This window comes from Polistes dominula, unplaced genomic scaffold (genome assembly GCF_049000335.1).
Source record: "Polistes dominula isolate Pdom_NZ unplaced genomic scaffold, Pdom_raw_medaka contig_22, whole genome shotgun sequence".
NCBI classification, from domain to species: domain Eukaryota; kingdom Metazoa; phylum Arthropoda; class Insecta; order Hymenoptera; family Vespidae; genus Polistes; species Polistes dominula.
Window position 1 is genome coordinate 1,271,206 of NW_028300966.1, and position 24,508 is coordinate 1,295,713.

Sequence of the window (24,508 nt, forward strand, 5' to 3'; positions counted from 1 at the left end):
CCCATTACAAATATTTAGTATCGGCCCATTACAAATATTTAGTATCGGCCCATTACAAATATTTAGTATCGGCCCATTACAAATATTTAGTATCGGCCCATTACAAATATTTAGTATCGGCCCATTACAAATATTTAGTATCGGCCCATTACAAATATTTAGTATCGGCCCATTACAAATATTTAGTATCGGCCCATTACAAATATTTAGTATCGGCCCATTACAAATATTTAGTATCGGCCCATTACAAATATTTAGTATCGGCCCATTACAAATATTTAGTATCGGCCCATTACAAATATTTAGTATCGGCCCATTACAAATATTTAGTATCGGCCCATTACAAATATTTAGTATCGGCCCATTACCGGCATTTATTATCGGCCCATTACCGGCATTTATTATCGGCCCATTACCGGCATTTATTATCGGCCCATTACCGGCATTTATTATCGGCCCATTACCGGCATTTAGTATCGGCCCATTACAGGCATTTAGTATCGGCCCATTACCGGCATTTAGTATCGGCCCATTACCGGCATTTAGTATCGGCCCATTACCGGCATTTAGTATCGGCCCATTACCGGCATTTAGTATCGGCCCATTACCGGCATTTATTATCGGCCCATTACCGGCAGTTATTATCGGCCCATTAATGGTAGTTGATCATTGGCAAGATATATTTCTCTATGTCTGATCCTCCGAAAAATATACCTGACAATACGAAGGATTATACAGATTACAATAAAAAAAACTGCTTGAATAAACAATGAAAGAGAAAGGGATTGAACAAGATAAGAGTCGTCCGTACGCGCCGAACGCTCAGGAAAGCGGTCCGAGGTAGTTACGTTCAGGCACCAAAAATGTAGTTAGAGACATCGGATCTTTTTGAAATTTTAACACAATATTTCTACATATATATACATTCGAAAAATGTAAAAAAAAAAAAAAAAGAAAATTTTTTTAAATTGCAGAGTAGAAGGTCCCCTTAAATTGTAATAAAAAAATATATATTATTAAATATTATTTTTATTATTATTATTAATTGGCATTAGGAACTTTAAAGTTCATTGCTTCAAATACCAAATCTCGCCATCTGTAATATATATATTATATTTTTATACTAATATCATAAAATTAATATTTTTATAATAATATAATAATAATAATAATAATAATAATAATAATAATAATAATAATAATAATAAATATAATAACATATATAATATTAAATATTATAAAAATTGCTATGTAAATTTGGCAAATATTTCAATGCATGTTGCATACAAAACCTCAATTATTTAAAAATATATTAATTTATTATCACAGATTTAACATTTATTAAATTATTAATAATAATAATTATTATTATTATATCATCCTATACATAAACTAATTTAATTTTTGTTCTAATAAATATTCTAATTATAACATCATAGATTAGGATTGTATCACTGATATCAAATTGAAACTACAAACACAAAAATGAAGATAGGCAAGAGAAGTAAGGGCCTTCGATCATGATAAAGCTCTGTTTTTTTTTTTTAATCCTACGACGTTAGTCAAGTACTAAAGGTCGTAGCCTTTAGTGACTAAGGACGACCGGAATAAAATTACTGGAGTAAGTAATTTGAGGACAGAGCAAGTAATTGCCACTCCAAACGCTCAAAGGCGTGTCCCTCCGCGCCTTTTAAAATCAGCACTCCGGCTTCGGCCGGAAGCAGGAGCCTTCCCTCCCTCCCTCCCTTATTTCCTTTCCGTCCTTCGGATCTCACGCACGTTCCTTTCCCACTTTCTACGTGGAGATCAAAGGATCTTCCCTCGCTGGATCGGGCCCTTTTGTTTTGTTTTCTTTTTTTACTTTCTCTCTCGCTTTGGTGTCTTGCATTTGCTTTTCATGCATAAACAATAACGCTTATGACTATAAAAAAATTCCTTTTTCTCTTGTTTTTTTTTTTGTTATTAAATACCTTAATAAAAAAAGCTCCTTTTTTTTTTTTAAATTGATTTTTATAATTTTATTCACAATTCGTGTTCATACGACAAATTGTCGTATTAATCAAAAGTTCAAAATAAAAATATGAAACAAAATAATGGTTTTCAAGTGAATTCAAAATTATTATTATGCAATATGTTCATAATAAATTAAACATAAAATATGTAGAATGTAAAAAAGAAAGAAAGAAAGAAAGAGAGAGAGAGAGTGTGTGTGTTTTTTCTTTCTCTTTGACAGAAAGAGCAAAGGAACGTAATTGCCACTTAAAGCGTTCAAAGACGCGAATCTCTACCCCAAACCTTCCCCAGAACACCTTCCTTTAATTTTTTTTTTTTTTCTATGTCGCGAAAAAGCCCGCGAAAAGTGAGGAATCCATTGGAGCACCTTTAACCCTGCTTGCTGTTTTTTTTTATTTTTTTTCTCTCTCTCTCTTCCTGAGACAGATTTCTTCCTTGGATTCGTTATTCTCCGTCGACACGAAAGAGTAATCAAAGACAAGGTAAAAAAAATCTCGACTTGGAGGTTTAAGATCTTTTTTTTGTGTGTGTGTGGTTTCTTGTAATCAGTGAATCGAGAAAGAGAGAGAGAGAGAGAGATAGAGAGACAGATAGAGACAGATAGAGAGAGAGAGAGAGGAGTTCAGCTTTCGTAATCCAACCAACAACAACACTTTCTGTTTCATAAAACACAGTAGTTTTTATAGATTCAGTTTTTTTTTTTTTTTTTTTTTTAATATTCTTGCAGGTGAATGAAAAAGTGGAACGAAGATTATGGTGGGTGAAGGAAAAGGGAGTAGAAAAAGGGAGAAAATAAAATGAGAGGTTGACGAATTTAGTCTTTGAGAAGTTGCTCAGCCTCATCCTTCTTCTATCTTTTTTTTTTTTTTCTTATCCTTTCTCACATCTTTTCTTTTTAACTGATGGTTAGTATCTTTCTTTCACTGCTTAACGTGACCTCGATGACTTTGGCTCGTTAGTAGCTTCTTTTCACAAGCTTTCGTCAGAGAATAACAGAAAAAGAGTGAGAATCTTGGTTGCATGAAAACAGGGTACGTGAATACTGAAGATTACTGATTTCTAACGAGAGATCTTTGGATTCAAAGAGAATGTTCTTTTTATATTTTAAATGTTTATATTTATATTTTATAATCATGGATTTTGTGTGTGTCATATTTCTAACGTTTGCTTGCTAAATAAAATAATATATATATATATACATACATGATGTGACTTAAAAATGTGTCACATAAAATATTGAATAATATTTTAAATAATTATTTTAAATACAATATTATAAATTATTTAATATAATATTTTATTAAAATATCTTTACTTGATGTATTATCATATATTTTTATATAATACATAATATATATAATTAACAATATATATAATATAATATACTATAGTGTAATAATTTTATTAAAATATAAAATAATATAATACAATATATAATTAACAATATATAATATAATATACTATAGTAATATATTATTATAATATAAAATAATAATAATATAATATATAATTATTAAATATTTTTTATTATTTTTCTAGCATTCAATTGCGTATAGAATTTTCTTAATAAAGATATTAAAATATTAAAATTGTATTCACGTAAGAAAAAATATAACTAATATATATTCTTAAAAAACATTTATGACATATTATTATAATAATAATCATATAGAAAAGGTGTATTATTCTAGGACACCCATTGTAATATAACATGTGACTTTTGGCACGTTTTACTTCAACAAAAAAATCCTACGATCATCGTAACCGAGATTGCCTTTCATTTTGTCCTACTGTTGTTAGACCTTTTTCTGGTAATCTTTTGGCTAGCTTCATTTTCCTTACTTCTTTTTCTTTCTTCTTCAAACGTTAAGAATAAAACGAATAAAAAGACGGTTCGTGATTTGGTGTGTGTGTGTGTGTGTGTGTGTGTCGGGTTCTGGAAATATCCAGAATCCATGTGCTGTGTTATACCTTGGGATTCCTTTTTCGAAAGAACTTTTTTCCCCCTTTCGTTCTTTTACCTTTTGCTCTTTTCACCATCATAGTCAACGATACAAAAACGATACATCGAGAACTAACCCCCCCATAGAAGGCTACGAAGACAACTACGAAGAGACTATGACGACGACGACGACGACCCACGTGTTCCGGGTTGTCATCTTCGTTCAGTTATGTTACCAGGACAATATCTAATAAAAAGCGAAGTGAAGTGGTCCATAACCATCACCACCACCACCACCACTATCACCAACCCTAAATTCTCTCTTTCTCTTTCTTTCTTTTTTTCTGTGTTGAGATTTTTTCGCCTTTTCCTTTATTATAAAGCTTTCCTCCCATGGAATTCCACTCGTTGTTGCCTTCATCCACGTGGATCACTGGCATGAAGAAAATATAGAAAATGCTTTAGGATCTTTTTTATTGTTCGTCTAATAATATCGAGAGGATACACACAAAATCTTATATCTTTTGGTCTAAGTTAATCCGATAAAAAGATTTGGCCAAAAGGGAGGATGGTTTTTTTCCTTTTCTTTGATTCCATTCAATTTTTAAGATTACCTTCTTTTTTGTCCTATTTATATATATATGTGTGTGTGTATGTATGCATTGGTGACCAATTCGATTGAACATTCAATACTTTATAGATTTTTATTTTGATTTTATCCTTTATTCTTTTTTTTTTTTTTTGGAAATTACGACAGTTGGCAAGAAATTTCTCACTTGGCACGATCCACTTGGATGAGAATAACAACGGTGCTTAATCTGGCAACGATGATAATAAAACCCCGTAATAATAAGAATCTTGGTTTTGTTCTCGTAAAAACTAAAAGACCCTAGCTAATAATTACAACTCCATCCCATTCTCTTTCATTTCTTTTTAAAACGTAATTAGATCCTATTTTTCGTCTAACAGATGAACATAATTCGTAGATTCAACTACAAGAAACTTCACGAAATAAAATTACAGTTACCAATATCACCAATTAATTTATACAAATATTTCTACAATCATTTGTTCGAAAATTTAACACAAATTAGTATGAACCAATATAAAAGTACATTTCTAGTTAATTAACTAACCAATTGTGTTTCATTTTACGGTTTTCTAGATGAAGAAATTGATGAATATTAACTCATGGGAATGTAGTAGTTATTTAGAAAATGATCCCTTCTGTAAATTCGTTCATATGAACTATCCCATAAACGATAGTAAAATAGGGGTTTACTTTCTCTCACCGTCACCCACTTCCACAGCTACACACACATGTATATTAAGCCTGCATCAAGCTTGCATCGTTTCGTGTTGTCCGTAGTGATTGCTGGACGGAGGGTTGTCGCTCAGGATCCCTAATGAATCTATTAGGGATGCCATCCCTTCGTCCCTAGAGTTGCATCCAGCATCCTGAACCATCCAGCAGCAGCAGCAGCAACAGCAGGAGGGAGTATGGGTACACTCACTCGTTCTCTCTCTCTCTGTTACTCGTTATCTTCATTGCACGATGCATTCTATCATTATCTCTATCTATCTATCTATCTTTCTCTCTTACTCTCGTTTAATAGAACATTTCTATCCTTCCTCTGTGCAATATCCAACGGGGCCCAACGGATGTCTCGTAAATCTGATTATCGATCGGTAATCAATATCGTTGCAATTTGGCGGTACGCCAGGACACACTGCACACTGCATTCTCTATACGTGTACAAGTATATCTATATATTCGTATATATGTGTGTGTGTGAACGTCATTTGCATCAAATATGACAGGCAGAAAATATTTTCAACTTTTTCGTCTATTTTGTTGTTGTTTCCAATAGGTGGGTGTAGGGGGAACCTTCCTTCCCTAATCGATTTTTAGGATTAATTTATTTTCGTTAGGATCGTTCATCTCTCTTTTTTTGTTTTTTGTTTAATCACCGTTATTTGTGCACGCTGGGACAACGTTGAAATAATCTAACTCGATGTTATGGGTGGGTGTTTTTGTTTTTATTCGGAACGTTCGTGTTATGAGTCTTTTTTTCTCTCTCTCTCTTTCTTATTCTTCCCCTATTTCTCTATCTTTTTCTTTCTTAAAGCTTGTGGGTCGAATGACTCTTCGAGCAGGTCAAGCGTACTTGCGTGTTTGACAGTATTCTTTCATCTCTCGTGTGCTGTTAGCCAAAAGGCTACGTGAGAAAAGAGAATGGTACTTTCTTCCTCTCTTTTATTCTCTCTCTCTCTCTCTCTCTCTCTTTAGTATATATATATATATATATATTTTTATTGAAGTATTTCGTTGTTTAAGTAAATACAGAAATTGCAGTGATACGTAATAAAGATTTATTAATATAACAAAATATTTTTTTTTTTAAATAATTTTTGATGTTTATTCAATAAAAAAAAAAAAAAGAAATTTTAATTGAAGTATGTAATTTAAATATCATCGATATTTATTTATTGATTTCCATAAAGAAATAAAACACATTTAGTTCTTCGATTTATTTAATTGAACTTTAAAAGGTAACAGGAGGAGGAGGAGGAGGAGTAGGACTTGCATATTCATGATTTTTCGAGATTTCGTGTCTACTTTGCATTTTCAGTAGTTCACGATCGTTCAATCCCTTCGCCCTCGATACAAAATTCGCTGATATTGAACTTAGACCTTTGCTAAAGATGATATTACAATCGTTTGTACGATATTACTATGAAATCTCAAGATATTGCAATTTTATTCAGACATATATATATATATATATTTATTAATATATTTTCTTTGATAAAACAAAATGAAATAAATTGGATGTATTGTACTAAATGAAAATGACGTATACAAAAATACTTGTGAATAGGATTTGAAATGATATATTAGTGTAGGTTTGAATGGGCAACGTTGAGAAAGTTGAAAAAGGGATACCAAAAGAAAAGAATTTGATAAGTTCACCAAAAATTCTACCCCGTTGTCAGTTTCCTGTGCCAAGTTTCTATGTCTCAAGAAAAGGTTGAATGGATAAGACAAAGCTTATCCCCCCAAACCATGATCACAACCAACCAACCACCACCACCACCACCACCACTACCATCATAATCTTTCCTCATGGCATAGATCATATCTTTCTTTTCTTTCCCCCCATTCAATGAGAAACTCCCTGAATTTCTTGACAAACGTTAAAGAGAATAAAAAGAAATGTCTATGTGGGAGTGTCAAAATGAAAATACGATTAAAATAAAATGACGTTGAGATGTTCATTCTTCGTTTAAAATGATAAATGATTTTAAATTATAAATTCATGAGTTTATTCATATTACACGAACGATTTATTTATATACACACATATACATAAACACAATGAATATCTCATTACGTGTTTTGTGATTTTATTGTATAATCCTTGCATTTAAGAACGTGTCGGTGTTAGAATTCACAGGATTGCTAAATCTGTTGAATAAATACCTACATTTCTTCTTCTTCTTCTTCTTCTATTTCTTCTCTGTTTATTTTACGATTTGTAATAATAAAGGGTGTTTTACGTGTGAAATTTTAGAGTATCTATTTAATTCATAATAATTCTAGATTATATATAATGAGTAAACAGTAATAATAGGCTCAATAATTATTTGTCTTTGTATAAATGTGTTATAAAATATAATAAATTATTTGAGGATAAATTTAAAAAAAAAAAAAAAAAAAAAGAATTTCACATTACAATAAAATATTATCAATAAATTTGTTCACTCGATAATACAGCAGTACTTGATAAAGGATAATAATTTTGATCCCAGTTTATTTCAATGGGAGTAAGTTTTTCAGTATATATCCGTAATGCCGTATCCTGTCAGAGGCAGCTTTTCCCAACCACCATTATGGTTTATAGCGTTTCCTACTACTATCTTCGGGTACTCCTCGCAAGAAGGATTCCAACTGGTGTCCCTCCGTTGGAGCATAATGCGCCCATTATCTCCACTCCTTTCACCTATCACCAACGGCGTGTGTATAACACACCAAAGGTATAATGTGTACCGGGTGTCAATGTAATTTCCCGTTTCCTCCTCAAGCGATCTATTTCGCTAAACGTGTGTTGTTGACGTGATCGTAAACTGAATGTCATCGGATTAAGTTATGGTACGAAGTGAACAACAACAAAAAAAAAAAAAAGGAAAAATATAGAAAAATGAGAACAAGCCAAGCCAAGCATTGTGAATATGATACGTTCGTGTAAAGATGAAAAATTGAGGAAGAAGCAAGAAACCATTACCCATAATATCCCATCGCAGGAGGAAGTGATTTTTAAGGAGAAGAGGACCCATCGTTTCACGGCAATTTCGCTTTCTCTTAAGTGTCCTCTTTTCTCTTCTACTACTTCTCTTCCTTGCTATCACGAGTCACGATGAAACGATTATGAAAATCTCGTAGCATTTTACCTTCCTTGGCTGGTACTACGAGGGCTTCTTTTTTTTTATTTTTTACCCCTTGTTATATATCTACGCACCCTTCTACTTAAATTTCGAACTTTCCCTCTTTTTTTCTTTTTTTCTTTTCTTGCCCCATCATCTGGACGAGATGACCATTTTCTTATTATCCAGCAAAAGTCTTATTGAGATAGGAACGTTTTATTAAGAACGTTTCGGTTATTATGTTGAATTATTGAGATCATTTGATTTCATTATTAAAACATTTTAACTTTTGTTTCAGATCCATCAGCTTCCGGGTCATCTTGCGAAGATGAAATCAACGAGGAGCGTTTTATCGGTGCTAGAAAACGTAAGAACAGTTTGTACACATCTAACTCACTTCGTGCTGCTTCAGTAGAAAGCGACAGACCATTATCGACGGATGGTGTTCTCGTTGATTGCGTTGCGTTGGTTCATCTAGCTGATCAATCCTCTACGGACTCTAATCAACCAGCTCGTCATCCATCACCGTATTATTACGGGGATCTTTTCAAAGTACCGGAACAACCAATAAGATCACAACCAAGTAAATATAGAAAGAGTGTGAGTTTAGACGTGCCTGAGGAACGTTCAAGAACACCCGGTATACCGAAGAGAAATTCTCTGGCGGGTGATGGGGGTCCCTATTCTCCTCATCAACAGCAACAGCATCAGCAGCAACAACAGCAGCAGCAGCAGCAACATTATCAGCAACAACAGCAGCAACAGCAACAGGGAGGACAACAAAAGGGACAACAGCAACAACATAATCAACAGCAACAACAACAAAATTATCAGAATCAAGATCTAGTGAGCCCCACATCGGGGAGCGAGCATGCTGTCCCAGATAGAAACAGCGAGCTCCTCTCGTCGTGCATTATTACAGAGTGGGTTCACACACTCATGCCTCCACCTAGGCTGCTGAGCCATGATCTTCCGAGTACCGTTTGTACCTGCGTCGCATCAGCCGAGGAAGAAGAGGATGAGTTAGATCGACGACAGCCGCAAACTACGCGGCAACATCAGCAAACACAACAGCAACAACAACAGCAACAGCAACAACAACAGCAGCAACAACAACCACTCCTTCATCATCACCATCATCATTACCATCATCATCATCATCATCAAACAGCACCGAGAAAGTTACGAAGAACCAGAAGAATAGATCCACAACCGATTCTCGTGGAGGACGAGGACGACGTGGAGGGGGAGGACGAGGAAGAGGAGGAGGAGGAGGAGGAGGTGGTGGTGGTTGGTTTGGAGGAAGACGAGGAAGAGATGGCGAGACAACGTCATTTATACGAAACCGCTTTCGATTGCAAAGTCAATCGTTCCGACGATGATCTTGACGATCTCGATCGAGTTACCAATCATCCGGTACTGCATTCTCAAGTAAGTCATTCTCGATTTAATTGTTTTATATTTGATATTATTTAATATTTATGAATTTGTTCTTTGGTTTTTCTTTTTCTAATAACATAGATAAGAAGCAGTAGCGCGTTAGCTACGAGTCGAACGAGTTCGTCGACGGATACGTCGAAGCAACAACAGCAGCAACAGCAACAGCAGCAATTACAGCAACAGCAGCAGCAGCAGCAACAGCAACAACAACAGCAACAAATTCCTTATGCTGGTCAATCGCATTCAAGCAAAGACCACCGACGCAAAGTCGTACTTCTCCGCCCAAAACCAATTCCGAGCCGTCTTCAACAACAACAACAGCAGCAGCAGCAACAGCAGCAGCAACAACAGCAACAACAACAACAGCAATCAGACAATATTTCGACTCTGTCCCAGGATATCGAATCCCTCCAGATAAATTCGAGTGATGAAAAAACTGGTTCGCCCAGACTTCCTGCGAGAGGGTATACACCCTCACCGCCATCAACGGCACCCTTACCCGCGAAATTTCATGGTAATCGCGACCACCTATTGCTGAATATACGCAGCGCACCAAATTTGCCATCCCAACCGGATCATCCACGTTTGAAGGATATGAGACTGCCCATTAAATCGACCTTACGTGCCAAGGATTCTCCTCAAAGTAGCGAGGGCAGTATTTTGGAGATCAAGAGCCGACCTAAGAACTTTGTTCAAGAAAACGTCGAGTCATCTCAGGGTCGTCGTTTCGACAAGGACCTCATTCTCGAGTTCAAGAGCAGGCCAAGGGACGAGAGACAACGTCCAAGAAGTTTGATACGCGAGAGTAAACCTATTATGGAGTTCAAGGGTAGGCCTCACGAAGCTGAAAGTGACCTTGCACGTCCAAGAAGAGAGGCGGGTCTTTTGGAATTCAAATTACGTAACAGCAGGCGTAGAGCTGGTTATTCTAGTACAGAAAGTATGGCTACCAGTAGTAGTGGGGGTAGTATGGAATCTTTGAGAAGCAGCACCAGCGAAGGTAATCGATCGACGAGTAGCTCTGAAAGTCGCCATAGTACCAGTCTCAGTTCTCATAGCTCTGACAGTGGTGGTACGAATTGTTATCATCATCATCATCATCAACAACCGTCTTTAACGGGCTTCCTGACACATCATGCCAATAAACTTCACATATTATCGCCAATTTCGGACAAGTCGTCGCAAGAACCGGCCTCGGAAACATCGGACAACAATCGTAACAATAATTCTCAAAAGCATCCCCCGAGGAAAGCATCACCACGGAAAATAATGTTATGTTGACCAATAATACGAACACTAATACAAATACCAATACGAATGCAGCCAATACAAATACAAATTCCGTCACGTCTCCCATGGACACGTCTTTTAAAAAGAGACGTACACCTCAGAACAAGAATCTCATTAATTTAGCTCTCCAATCGTCGTCTTCCGGAGATGCAGAAATTCAAGGCTCCGATAGTGGTATTTCTATCGAATCTCGGGCCGGTATCAAGTGCAAACCTTTCGCTTTTCACTTGGTAAAACCACAATTGGATAATATCAACATTGTTGATAACGAACCGGAATTGTCAGATTTGCCGTTTGACATGCCGAAACTTCGTAGACGAAGATTACTCATGCAACAGGATGCGACAACTTCCGGTAGCGCGACCAGTGTTGATTTGAGAGATTTGCCATTTGACATGCCAAAACTTAGAAGAAGACTTAGGTGCACTCAAAGCACCGAATCCAGTGCTTCGCAAGCTTCTTCGAGTCTTTCAGTACGCGACGTTGAACCGCCTGGTTTGTTTGGTAAGTCTTATTATCTTTTTTATTATTTATTAGAATAAAAGTAATAAATTTACATTCTCAAATTAATTTTCAAATGAGATGATTAATTATACAGGAAGCCCTTTTGTAAAATAAGTGGCCAAGACTAAGTTTTTATCAGAGATCTTTTTCTTTTTTTGTGTCAACGATTAGCTTAACGTCAAGGGTAAAGCCGCAAGACACTTCTTCGGTACTCTATACTCGTTTCTCGTTAATCAAGTGTCTCACCATTAAAGTGATAAAAACATCGTACTTTTGGGTAGCACGAGGTGAGTTAAGTACTCACCACCACCACCAAGAAGACTCGGAGGGATACTGTAATTTGATGCTGATCGTTATGAACCTTCCAGACAGCGACTAACATCGTTAAGCCTCACTTAGAACCTTCAGTACCTTTAACCGAACGACCAAATATTTAATGTTACCAACACACCATTTGGCTTAGAAAATTTACACAGGGTAAAGACCTTACCTGATATTCTCGCCTTAAGAAATTTTAATTACCGGTTTCGTTGAGAAGGGTAAATGAATAGGGTGAATTTTCTTTCTTTTTTTTTTTATGATTCTTAAAATGAAAACTGAAACAAAAAACAAAAGACAAACTGAAAGAATATTTTCTAATAAAAACAAATGATGGAAAATGAAATCATAGGAAGAAGGACAAGTACATTATGCATGCAGTTTAGTAAGAAGCGTTAGGGGTTTTGCATTAGTCGAACGATTAGGTTTGAACTGTGGTGGTCCAACGTGTGGTGTGAACCCATCCCTTCCACACACACACACACACACACACACATACATACATACATACATACACCTTCCTATCCCCGATTTTACCTCGAGGCTTGGCGTCGCGTCGCCCATCGTCGTCGAATCGAACGAGAGTTTGAACGCCTCTCGTCTACCCTTCCGTACCTACCCCATTCTGTCGTCCACCCTTCACCCCCTTTCTGCCCCCATCAAATTGGGAAAGCTCTAATGCAAGCTCGCGCATACCCATAGACCCCCATAGGCTAAACTGACACGATAAAGAAAGAGATGGAAATAGATGGATAGATAAAAGGGGATGATAAATTCCGCAGTTTCCGATTCTGTGCTATGATCAGTATGATGTTTCACATACGTTACTTGTATATATATATATGTATTAGTAATAGTGTTGGTAAGAATCAAATATTATGAAGAAATAAGCTAAAGGAAGTAGTTGTAAAAATATTTTTATAGTATTTTCTATAGTATATAGTGTCAATAAAAAAATCCTCAAATACTTCATAAACTTACTTCCGGTTAACGTAAAATCCTTTACTATGTGCAAGCTTGTTGTATTGGTTGTGTAACTTAAATGTTTATGACAATATTAGGGTTGAATATATTATAACTATGAATCATTTTATTGTATTATTAGTTTGCCGATACTATGATTGTTCCTTTCGATAAACGTTTTGCATCCTATTCGTTCATACGTATTTCCCCCCCCCCTCCTTCGTTTTGTGTTAAATGGATAACAATAATGTGTGTATAACCATTCGTGTGACTCCGATATTGTTGGAAACTTGAAATTCTGTTCGATATCGGCCACCTACGGTCGAGTGAGTTCCGTTTCTACGTTTTTGCTGACTACGAGATAGGTGCAGAAAGATAGAAAGAATAAAAAAAGCGACAGTGTGAGGGTTGAGATGAGATAGAAACGTCGTTTCCCGTTTTTTGTTCATTGTTACGCAACGATAAATGATAAAACTCTCAGGAATACTTGATAAACACGTACAACACGAACAACTACTACTACTACTACTATTCTGTTATCAAACTGGGTGAAAATAACGATCAATATCGAATTACGTTCAGGGTAAATTCATAAGGTTGATATAAACTATACTAAAGTATAATTTAATATGAATTTTTACTAAAAAAAAACAAAAATATACATTTTTATTCATGTGTTTGATGATTTTATTTTATTGGAAAAAAAAAAAACTGTTGAAAGAAATGATTATATTTACGTTTTAATAATTTGCAGATATATATAAATAAAATTGCTTAAAAGTCTCGTATATTTGATATCGGATTACTCGAGGGATAAATTGAAAGGGTGGAAATGTAATCTTCTTTTTATATATATATATTCGTTTATACGTTGAAAGCTTCAGAATATATAAATCTTTATTTATATTTATATTTTTTAATATTGTACTTTATTATATTGAGAAAAGAACAAAAAAGTATAACATAAATCATTTAATGGGGTTAGATATTTTTTTTTGTAAAAATTCTTAACACGTTGCACATTAATTTATATTGGAAGAATATAAAAAAAAAATTGCTTGGAAATTTGTTCTTTTTTTTTTTTCGTTGAGCTTAAGGTACAGTCAGCTGCGTATAAAATCGAACAACGAAAAGATATATATTTCTTTTAGCCGTCTGATGGATGTTGCACGATTTCGATCCGTAAATTACTTTTTGAAGAGGGCGAAAAAACACGTGGAAATAAAAAAAAAGTGGAAAGAGACATGAGAAAAAGACGAAATGTTCGTTTTGGCTTTCAACGATGGCTGTTAGCACGTCATCATCTGGAACAGATTTAAGCAAGGAACCCGAATATTTGATGTTACTTTGGTGGTTTTTTGTTTATCAATTTCTTATCAAACGTTTACACAAAATGTTAGAAAATTGGGTATGAAGGAAATTTTATAGATGGTTTAATCAAATTTTTGTTATTTATAGTTTGTAATATTAATTGGAATAATTAATAGTAATTTTTGTTTATTGGAATGTTGCAATATTTTCTAATTTTATGAATAAATGTTTATGAAATATAAAATAATATTTATACATTAAATTAAATTATATTATATAAAAAATATAAATTTGAGATGTTATATATATATTTTATTATTTATTTTACATTTATTAATATATTATATATTATATTAGTTATTTTGTATTTATTATACATTTAGTATATAATATATTACATTTATTTAATATATTATATATTATATTATTTATTTTATATTTTTTATTAAATATTTAATATATAATATATTATACACATAGCAATAAGTGTGGTAACTTCCTTTAAAAAGGTAAACTAAAACCATTTTTGATATATGCAAATTTGATTATGAAAATATGACTTATGCAAATTTATTTCAAATAAAAAGTATTTCATATCTTTCCTATCTTTCCTATCTTTCGTATCTTTCGTGATTTTTATAAATAAAAAATATTTATCTCAAACTAGTTATCATTGTTTCAAACTAAAAGAAATGCATTTAAATGTCAACACGTGACAAAATGCATTAAATATTATTTTATTCTTGTATCTTGTTGAAAAACAAAAATTAATTTAATTTTTTTTATCTTAATAGTCGATAAATGTCGCCAATTATTATTCGATCCATTTCTGTTTTTTTTTGTGTATTTGCTAAAAAAAAAACTCGAAGGTGGTAACTTTCCGATTGAGAAGATTGATCGATCGGTTGATTCGTTTCTTGCGTTAACCTAACGTTCGTTGTTGTCTCCAACATTGTTAAGGGTAAAACTGCTTTATTAGTTTGCCAATGGTGAGGGGAGGATTGGGAGAAGGGGGAGGAGGAAGGAAGGGATCGTCGATCATCGTAATCCCATTTTGACCGATCTAAAGATTTAGACACGATGACGGAGCACCTTGATAGAGAACCGATTTGTTCCTCACTTTTTGTTTCTCTTTCCATTCGATAAACTTTCGCTTACTCATCGCTAGAATTTTTTTGGGTTTTTTTTTTTTTACGAGAAAGAGGTAAAAAAAAAAGAATTGATTGGAGGATTAAAAAACGTTCACCACCGTTCGTAAATTTTTTTTTAATTTCTTATTAATTTCTAATCGTTTTACTATTTGATTTGATTAATATTTCAATACCTGTTCAGTTTATGTGTTCATTATTTTATTAAAATTACATTTATTTATAAAATATTATTTTTATTAATTTCATAAATAATATTTATTTAATTTAATAATATTATTTATTAAATTAAATTTACTAATTTCTAATAATCGTTGTATTATTTAATTTAATTAATATTTCAATACCTGTTCAGTTTATGTGTTCATTATTTTATTAAAATTAAATTTATTTATAAAATATTATTTTTATTAATTTAATAAATAATATTTATTTAATTTAATAATATTATTTGTAATTTCGAGATTACCTAATAGAATATAAAAATCAATTTATATATAATTTAATAAAACAAACATTGTTTTTATATTAAAATTGAAAACATTTCAATCAATTCACCTGCACGAATAAAATTCAAAAAAATAATTATTTATCAATAGAATTCAATTAACATTGTTTAATTAACACTAAGTATTAGTGTATACGAGAATACACGTATGAATAAAATATAAAAATAGAATCTTTAAAAAAGATGTGTTAAAATAGATGAACAGATGGTTGGGTGGTGGTTGTTGCTGTGGTCCAGCTAAACCAGAATCACCATTTTTCTCTCTCTCTCTCTCTTTCTTACCTTCTTTTTCCTTCCTTCCTTCCTTTTTTTCTCCTTTCCCTTTTCCCTTTCCCTTTCCTTTCTCTTCTTCTCCTTTTTATATTTTCAACTATGCTCTGTGACGGACGACTAGCCCGGAAGGAGGTCGGTTCTTGCATTGTGCTTTCAGACAAAAGCACCCAGCTTGCTTGCTTGCACGTCTACAATACGATAGATGAGAGAGAGAGAGAGAGAGAGAGAGAGAGAGAGAGAGAGGAATAGTGAAAAATAGAAAAAAAGATAGAAATAGAAGCTGAGCTTAAAGCTTTCACCACACCGTGTACCTTTCCTATCTTTTCTACACATTTATATCTACGTAAACGTATTGTTAAACATATTTGTGTTTGTGTATGTGTATGTGTATGTATTTGAGATAGAATATGTAAAATATAGTATCGTATATAACAAAACAAATCCACACGTTTATATTTATGGTTTTGTATGGGTTGAAAATATCGGCAGTATTGGAAATATTTATGCTCTATTTGTTACAACTTTTCAATTGTTTTTTCATTTGACGACTACTCACACGTTCATTTCGAGTGACTAAAATATTCACAATTTTTTTTATTTTTATTTTTTTTTTTTATTATTCGGTCAAGGATGATATTATTTTTCCTTTACTCTGTTCGTTTTTTGATTTTCTTTTTTTCTTTTTTCTTTTTTTTTTTTTTAGTTCTTTCCATCCCTTAGGAAGTATACGTTAACCAGAATTCTTTTTCCTAAGGAAAGTAGATGGACTCGTGTTTTTGGTTTTTAGTAGAAGAAAATGAAGATGAAGAATTCTAACTTTGGATGAACGTAACAAAGTGAAAGACAGAAAGAAAGAAAGAAAGAAGTTGCGTTGAAAGAACGTAACAGAGAATTGTTCTATCTGTATTTTTCTTCTTACAAAAAAAAAAGAAAAAAAAGAAAAAAACGAAACGAATAGATCACCTTCACGCTACGTTGGATGTTATTGACCTAAACGAGAAATAAAAGTGAATTAAATAGATTAAAGTAGAAATTAACAAAAAAAAAAACAAACAAACAAACAAACAAACAAAATTAAAATGATTTATTAAATATCACATTTGACGATTAGTATAAATTTTAATTAAAAATTTAACGATTTAAAAAAAAACAAAACAAAACAAAAGTGAAGAAGAAATATACGAAAGGATGTTTCTAAATTCGTTTCAAAGTATTTGATATATTTCTTCGTAAATAATTAGATTTTATTTATTTATATTGCTAATTTTTAAAGAAAAAAAAATTGTATATTATAAATCTCTTTTCATATATTTATAAAATATTATATTATATTATTTAAAAAAATTATTTATGTATTTACAAAAAAATAATAAAATTATATATAAGAAGAAGAAATATGTGAAAGGGTATTCTAAATTTGTTCAAAATTATTTCATAAATGTTTTCGTAAATATAATTTATTTTTATTTATGTAAATTGTATTGGTAATTTTTAAAGAAAACAAGAAAATTTATATAATATAAATCTTTTTATATATTTATAAAATATTATATTATATTATTTAAAAATATAATTAATTTATTTAAAAAAAAAAATAATAAAATTATATATAAAAATAAATATACGAAAAGGGTGTTCTAAATTTGTTCAAAATTATTTCATAAATGTTGTCAAATAAATAATTTATTTTTATTAATGCAAAATTTATTGTTAATATTTAAAGAAAAAAATATTTATATATATATATAGATTGTGATTAATCGAAAATAATCGATTTTATTGTATAAGCGTGAAAATTGATATTCTTGGGAATCAGGAGATCGTCATGGGACAATTTAACGACCGTGAACAGAGGATTCCTTCTTTAACGTTTCCTCCCTTATCGTAAGGGTGGTCGTTAACGGGGTGGAAGCGAGAGATGGTAGTTGGGAGAGATGGTTGGAGCAAAAACGAAACCCGCGTCGTTGGTACACACCAACCAGTATACATGGTTTGCTAGTATCTCCCTTATAATTCGCTCGGTTAAAGCCAGTCGGAAAAAGATTTGGAAAAGTTTTCGTGAAATCCTACCGAAAAAAGAACGATCATTCGTTTTCCTCCTGTCCCCCCCCCCACAAACCCTTAACCCCTCCCTCCCACCCTACCCTCTCTTCACCCATACCTAGTTTTATTGTTCTTAGGTTACTTGTGGTTTCTTTTTTTTTTTTTTTTAACTACTACCACTGCTATTGCGTTTCTTTTATTTATTTTTTTTTTTTCGGTTTCTTAGATTTAACGATTTTGACCCTACAAAAATCATGCTGGTTTTTAATCATCTTCTAAATTTTATTTTATTTTTTTTTTTTTTTAGACAAATTAGTATAATATTACGCTATTTATTTTTAAAAGATTTTACACCTGGAATTAATTTATGATAAGAAAATAAAATATATTTAATTGATGTTAATCACTTTAAAAAAAAAAAATCGTAATCTATGAAACGATATTTTTATATACATTTTTTTTTTTTTTTTTTTTATAAAAACACATATTAACATACATTATCACTCTAATGAAAAAAAAAAAGAAAAAAGAAAAAAGTATGTGCGTTTCCTCACATTCCCGTAAATTTTTAATTAACGCGCGTAATTCACCGTACGAAAAGATTGGCAAAGAAGTAAAGGAAGAGAGAGAGAGAGAGAGAGAAGGGTCGAGGTCATTTGCGTCGTTAAAAATTATAAGTCCGATGAAAAAAAAAAAAAAAAAAAAAATGTCGTCAAAGTACACGCGAGTATTAAACTATTTTTAAACGTTCAAGCCAATGTTGTAGGGGCAAGCAAGGTGGTTGGTAAAACCTTGGATACATTTTTATTTTTTTTGTTTCCCTAAGAGATCGACAAAAAAATCCTTGGCATCTTTTTTTATCTAGATTCATATGTGTAAGTGTTATAAAAAATATATAAAAAAAAAGATTTGTTTAATAATTACGATCCTTTATTTATTTATTTATTTTTTTTTTCGATACCCCATTGCAACCAACACGTTGAGTTAGCAGATTGAAGTGACGAAGTGAAATGTATAAAAGCCAAGTAAGCGGATAATATTGTACCTTTTTCCCTAACATAACCCTACTCTCTCTTTCTCTCTCTTTTTTCTCTCTCTCCCTTTTCATACGACGAAAATATCGACGCGTAAATGTAACCTATACATACATAACAAATACAAACACGTACTCATACATGTACGATCATAACGCGTATGTACAGTTTTTAAGTGGTTTTCATAGAACTTTGGGTTTCCATACATAAACACAAACACATATTTACGTCCTTATGTCGTCGTTGCTAGCTACGTTGTTGAAGAAATTGCAATTTTGTCGCAGAACCACTTGCAAAAGCGAATGAGAAAGGATTCTGTTGGTTGCCGTCGTTAAAATCGTTTGGTACGAATCCAAAGTGTCGTATTTTACACGTTCCAACCGGAGATTTCTAATCTTTAGATTCCTCCCTTTTAACCCCTACACCCTTTCTACCTTCCTCTATCGACCATTTTCAACGAATCCTTCTCCACCTTCACCTATCTTCCTGGATGAGATTTTTTAACGAGTGCCAAACGTCGTCGCTACTTCTCGTTTTGCAGATATTTTTACTTTTTACTTTTTTTTTCTTTTTTATTTACCCTCTTTTTCTATTTTTTTTCTTTTTTTCTTGTGAAACTCTTCCAACCCTATTTTTCCGTTTAACTGACGCAAAAATCAGCGTACTCTCCTGACCCAATTTTCGTCGACTTTTCGCCTCGTTTCATTCGCTAACGGCTTGTTTCCGCTCGCGAATCAGAAAGCTGCGAAAAACTTGCACGCCTGCCCTTTTCCCTTTCCCTTTTTCCTCTCATTTCTAATTCTTTTTTTTTCTTCTTCTTCTTCTTCTTCTTCTTTCGAATCACCCGTTACGCGTCGCGTTCTCTTTTTATTTGTTTTTTTGTTTTTTTTTTTTGTTTTACTTTTTTTTTTGTTACCTCTCTCTCTCTCATTCTCTCGTTAGTGTTCCGTTCTCTCCTCTTTACGCGTTTCCTGGTTTTAATTAATTTCTTCACTATTCCCGTTGTTTCGTCCTCGTTAAAATCTATCCCGTATACTAACAATTATCATCTTCCTTACTCAATTTATTCAAGTCATACACACCTGCCTTGATTTTATACGATTTTTTTTTTCTATTTATTTATTTTAATAACATCAATTTTCATACGAGATAAAATGTATTTATATATTTTTTATCATTTAATGAGATCAAATAACATCTGTGATATTAATAAATTATTTCATGCAAGACAATTTAGCAAATATTATCAAGACAAATTTATTATTATTTATAATAAAATATTAATATATATTATGATGAAACATTTATTACATTGAGTCATAAATAACTTCAGTTTTTTTATGAGACAAATAATGACGTTTCTGCGACTGATAAGTGCAAGACACCTTTCATGGAATTTTTTTTTGCACTCTTTGCAATTGTTTAATGTATCTATTGGATTTTGCATCCAATATTACCTTTAAAAGGTTCATCAAAGTCGGAAATACGTCCCTGCACTCAGACCCTGCACGGTTCATCTTTTAAGATCGTATCTCCAGAACGGACTTTTACAAAACCAATTTCTGACTGCCCGTATCAGTTATCAGTCCTGCACTGTATATGCTGTATATTTTTTCAGTTGCCACTTTAGTGCTAATTGCCTTGTTTCAATTCCTAAAACATTACATATCGAATATGCACTTTTTGAAGTGAAAACTTCTTTAGAATGGGTGTGATTTGAAAAAATGTAACGGAGCGGTAGGCGGCTATGTAACGGAGCGGTGGAAGGGGATGAAACGGCTGCAATATTAAATAAGAAGAGAATACAATTATCCTACAGCAGATATTTGTATTTTGTATTCGTCTTATTCTCTCGAAACTTACTTTTTTGAAGATTTCACTTCTAACACGTATGTTCTTTACTATCCATTATCAGTGGTTAAGAAAAAGGGTTAAATGTAACATTGACTGTATAAAAAAGTTAACAGAAGACTAAACTGAATCCTCATCTATACAGTGATATCGAAAATCCGTTTGTTTCGGTGACTTATAATAGGTAAATACGAAAAATAGATTCTACATAACCGCATCAGAAGTTACTTATGACTCGACCTAATATCTTATTATAGACATCAATATATTATTATTATTATTATTATTCATATGTAATAACCATTCATATATATTTTTCAAAATAGTTATCAAAAATGTTTGAAATATTTAAAAAATAAATAATCGAATAAATAGATACAAGTTTACATGATTTCTTTCATTAAGTATTAAAAAATTGGGTTTTTTTTTTTCATAAATAAGAAATATATCGTTCGATTTCGATGTAAGTCTGAAAAATGAGTGGGTTTCTTTCTGATCCTACCAACAAATTATAATTCCTACATATACATGTGTATATCTATATATATATATTCGATGGTAACAGCAGCGTTCGACTATAGTAGTTCATATTTCATGAGGATCGAGAGGTATCAAGGATTCCGAGCAGGCTCGAAGTGTTTGTTACCACGTCGATAAGGGGGATGCTACGTCCCCTTATACCACACCACCACCACCACCCTTGCTGTGGTTTCAGACACTACGAGAAAAAGGGAGAGGGTACTTCTCTATCTTTCTATCTATATTTATCTCTCTCTCTCTCTCTCTCTTTCACTTTCTCGTTTGATCTCGATTCTAAGAGGGTGTATGTGTGTGCATGTGTATGTAACTGCAACATCTGTTCGTGAAAATCTTCAAGATTCGCGTATATTATTTTGCAAGCCTACGCATTTGTTTCGACGTGTTTTTTTTTTTTTTTTTTTCATTTTATTTTTTATATAAGTAAAAGAAGAAGTTTTGTTAAAGCTACAGGTGTTACATTATTGAATTACTTTCTTTCATTTTTATTTTTAAATATTTAATTATACCCCTCTGTAATATATTTCTCTCATTTAACTTGTAAATTTGAATCTGTAAAATTTCCTTTTTTTCAATTATAATTAATTTTTCAAATTATATTTGATATATAACTCAGATTAATATAATATTAATTATTAATGTGACATTTGTTAAAACATAGAAGAATAATATTTCTTTAACATTTTATTCATCGAGAAGTTAATAATATTTGACGAATGTGATTATTTTAATTATTATTCAATTATTTTGAATTATTATGAATATTTTCATTATATTTCATTATAATATAATTATATATTTGATGAATGAAAAAGTAACGTTCAGTATGTTCAATTAATGAAACGTGATTTGATTTTATATTAGTGTAGATAAATCGAACGATTTAAAGGATCAAACGTTTATTAGTCCTTTCGATGGAGTACTCCTTGCTATACTAAATCCTACCTGACCATAAATTTTATCCCTTCTTTCTCTCTCTCTCTCTCTCTTCCATTCTATCCATTCATCACTGTTTCCTTCCTTCTTTTTCGAGACAGCAATAAATACAAATCTTCGAATAGTTGTTTGATTTTCTCACGTAAGCGACGAATGACGATGAAACCAAACGAATTCGACAATATTTTCTGATTTTCACGGGAAATTAAAAGTTTTCTCTTTTTTCTTTTTTTTCCAATGGAGATTTTTCATTCTATCTCTTTCTTTCTTTTCTTCTGTTCTTTCTTCTTTTATATCTCGTTTTTTACTTTTACTTCTACGTTTGTCAGGACATGAAACCGTAGGACGAGAATGCCCGTGAGATTTTCCCGCGTGTCCTTCGTGACGTTGAATTTCCCTCGAGACTTTTCTTTCTATCTGTTACTCTTACTCTTACCTCTCTCTCTCTCTCTCTCTTTCTCTTTTTCTCTCTCTCTCTTTTCTTTTTATCAAACTCGCGAGAAATACTTTTTGTGCCATACTGTTCACTTTCGTCTTTCTCTTCCTTCCTTTACCTTTCCCTTTTTCACTGTCCTAAGGCATCTACGTTGGCATCGAATATCCGTCACACGAAATTTACCATCTCGTGCGTAAAAAGGAATTTTCGTTTTCTACGATCTAGTTTCAGACACTTTTTTCTTTTTATATATATATTTTTTTTAATAAGCTTTATATTACAATAACTTTTAATATAAAGTTTCATAGAAGTTTTTTTTTTTTTTTGAAGTGTTCTTTCTATTATTCATATTTTATTTTTATTAGACATTTTTCTTCATTATTTTACACATTTTTTCATTTAATTTCTTTCATTAAATGTCTAACATGAAATTATTTCAATCTTTAATAATTTATTTAAAATTTAAGTTCAATTTTTATCATTATTTTTAAGAATACTACGCCTGTAAGAATGCAACCCTTCAGACACACTTTGAAAATGTTGCTTGCCAGCGCCATCTACTGAGACGGAATTTTTTGTCAGTTCAAACTATTTATACACATATGTATTACAGGTTGCCTATCTTTCGGGCAGAAAAAAATTCCGTCCCAGTAGATGTCGCTCGTAAGCAACATTTTCAACGTGTGTCTAGAGGGTTGCATATCTACAGGCGCACATTTTTTATTAATAAATAAATAATTATAAAGAAACTAAATAAAAAAATACTTTAAAAAATGTTTGTAAATCAAGAACAATTCTTACTGACTTTATTTTTCATTTAAATTATTATTTAATACGTATTTCTATTTTCGTTATATTATGTTGAAATTAAAAACGGATTATGACATAAGTTAATGGCAAAAAAAAAAGAAAAAAAGAAAGAAATGTACTAAAGTAGTAGAATGTATAAGAGTTTTGATTGTAAGCCGTGGAAAAAAGTAAAGTCGCTGAAAAAAAAGTCCAGTCTCTGTCGCTGTGCAAAAGACAATGCTCTTAAGATTTCTTATTTCGATTCCCTTCCACTTTTAAGAAGTTCTCTCAACTTTTTACCATATCTCTTTCTTTACGAATTTTTATCCACCCCCTTTTGAAATGTTCTTAAGATTCTCGTAGAAAATTAACGACCATTGTTCTTTCATAAACAATACGTCTGCTCGATTAACAATAAATTAAAGTCATATTCTTGTTCTTAAATGTATATCAATTATGTATCAAGTATTAAATATTTAAACGAATTTGCAATCGTTTGAATAATACGATTTATTTTATTATTAAAATGTATTTTTTTTTTTTTATATATATATATATAATGAAAAGTATAGAAAAAAAATTAAATATTAAATTAAGTTTATAAAAATATTAAATTAATATTATTAAGTAGTAATTTATATTGAAATTAACAACACATTTATTAGTGAAAATTATTACTAAAAATAATATATTAGTCAAGCTATTAAAATACTATTCTATCTTATTTATTTTAATTCCTACAATAAT

At 31.9% G+C, this 24,508-nt stretch overlaps 1 protein-coding gene across 1 annotated transcript in view; it reads left to right on the forward strand.

Annotated features, from left to right (window-relative positions):
• Positions 1–24,508, forward strand: part of hwt (SH2 domain-containing adapter heavyweight) — a 178,045-nt gene that overhangs the window by 149,319 nt on the left and 4,218 nt on the right. Inside the window, 3 exon segments of the mRNA XM_015326666.2 lie at positions 8,679–9,811; positions 9,902–11,054; positions 11,057–11,614. Of these exon segments, the coding sequence (XP_015182152.2) occupies positions 8,679–9,811; positions 9,902–11,054; positions 11,057–11,614 (2,844 nt within the window).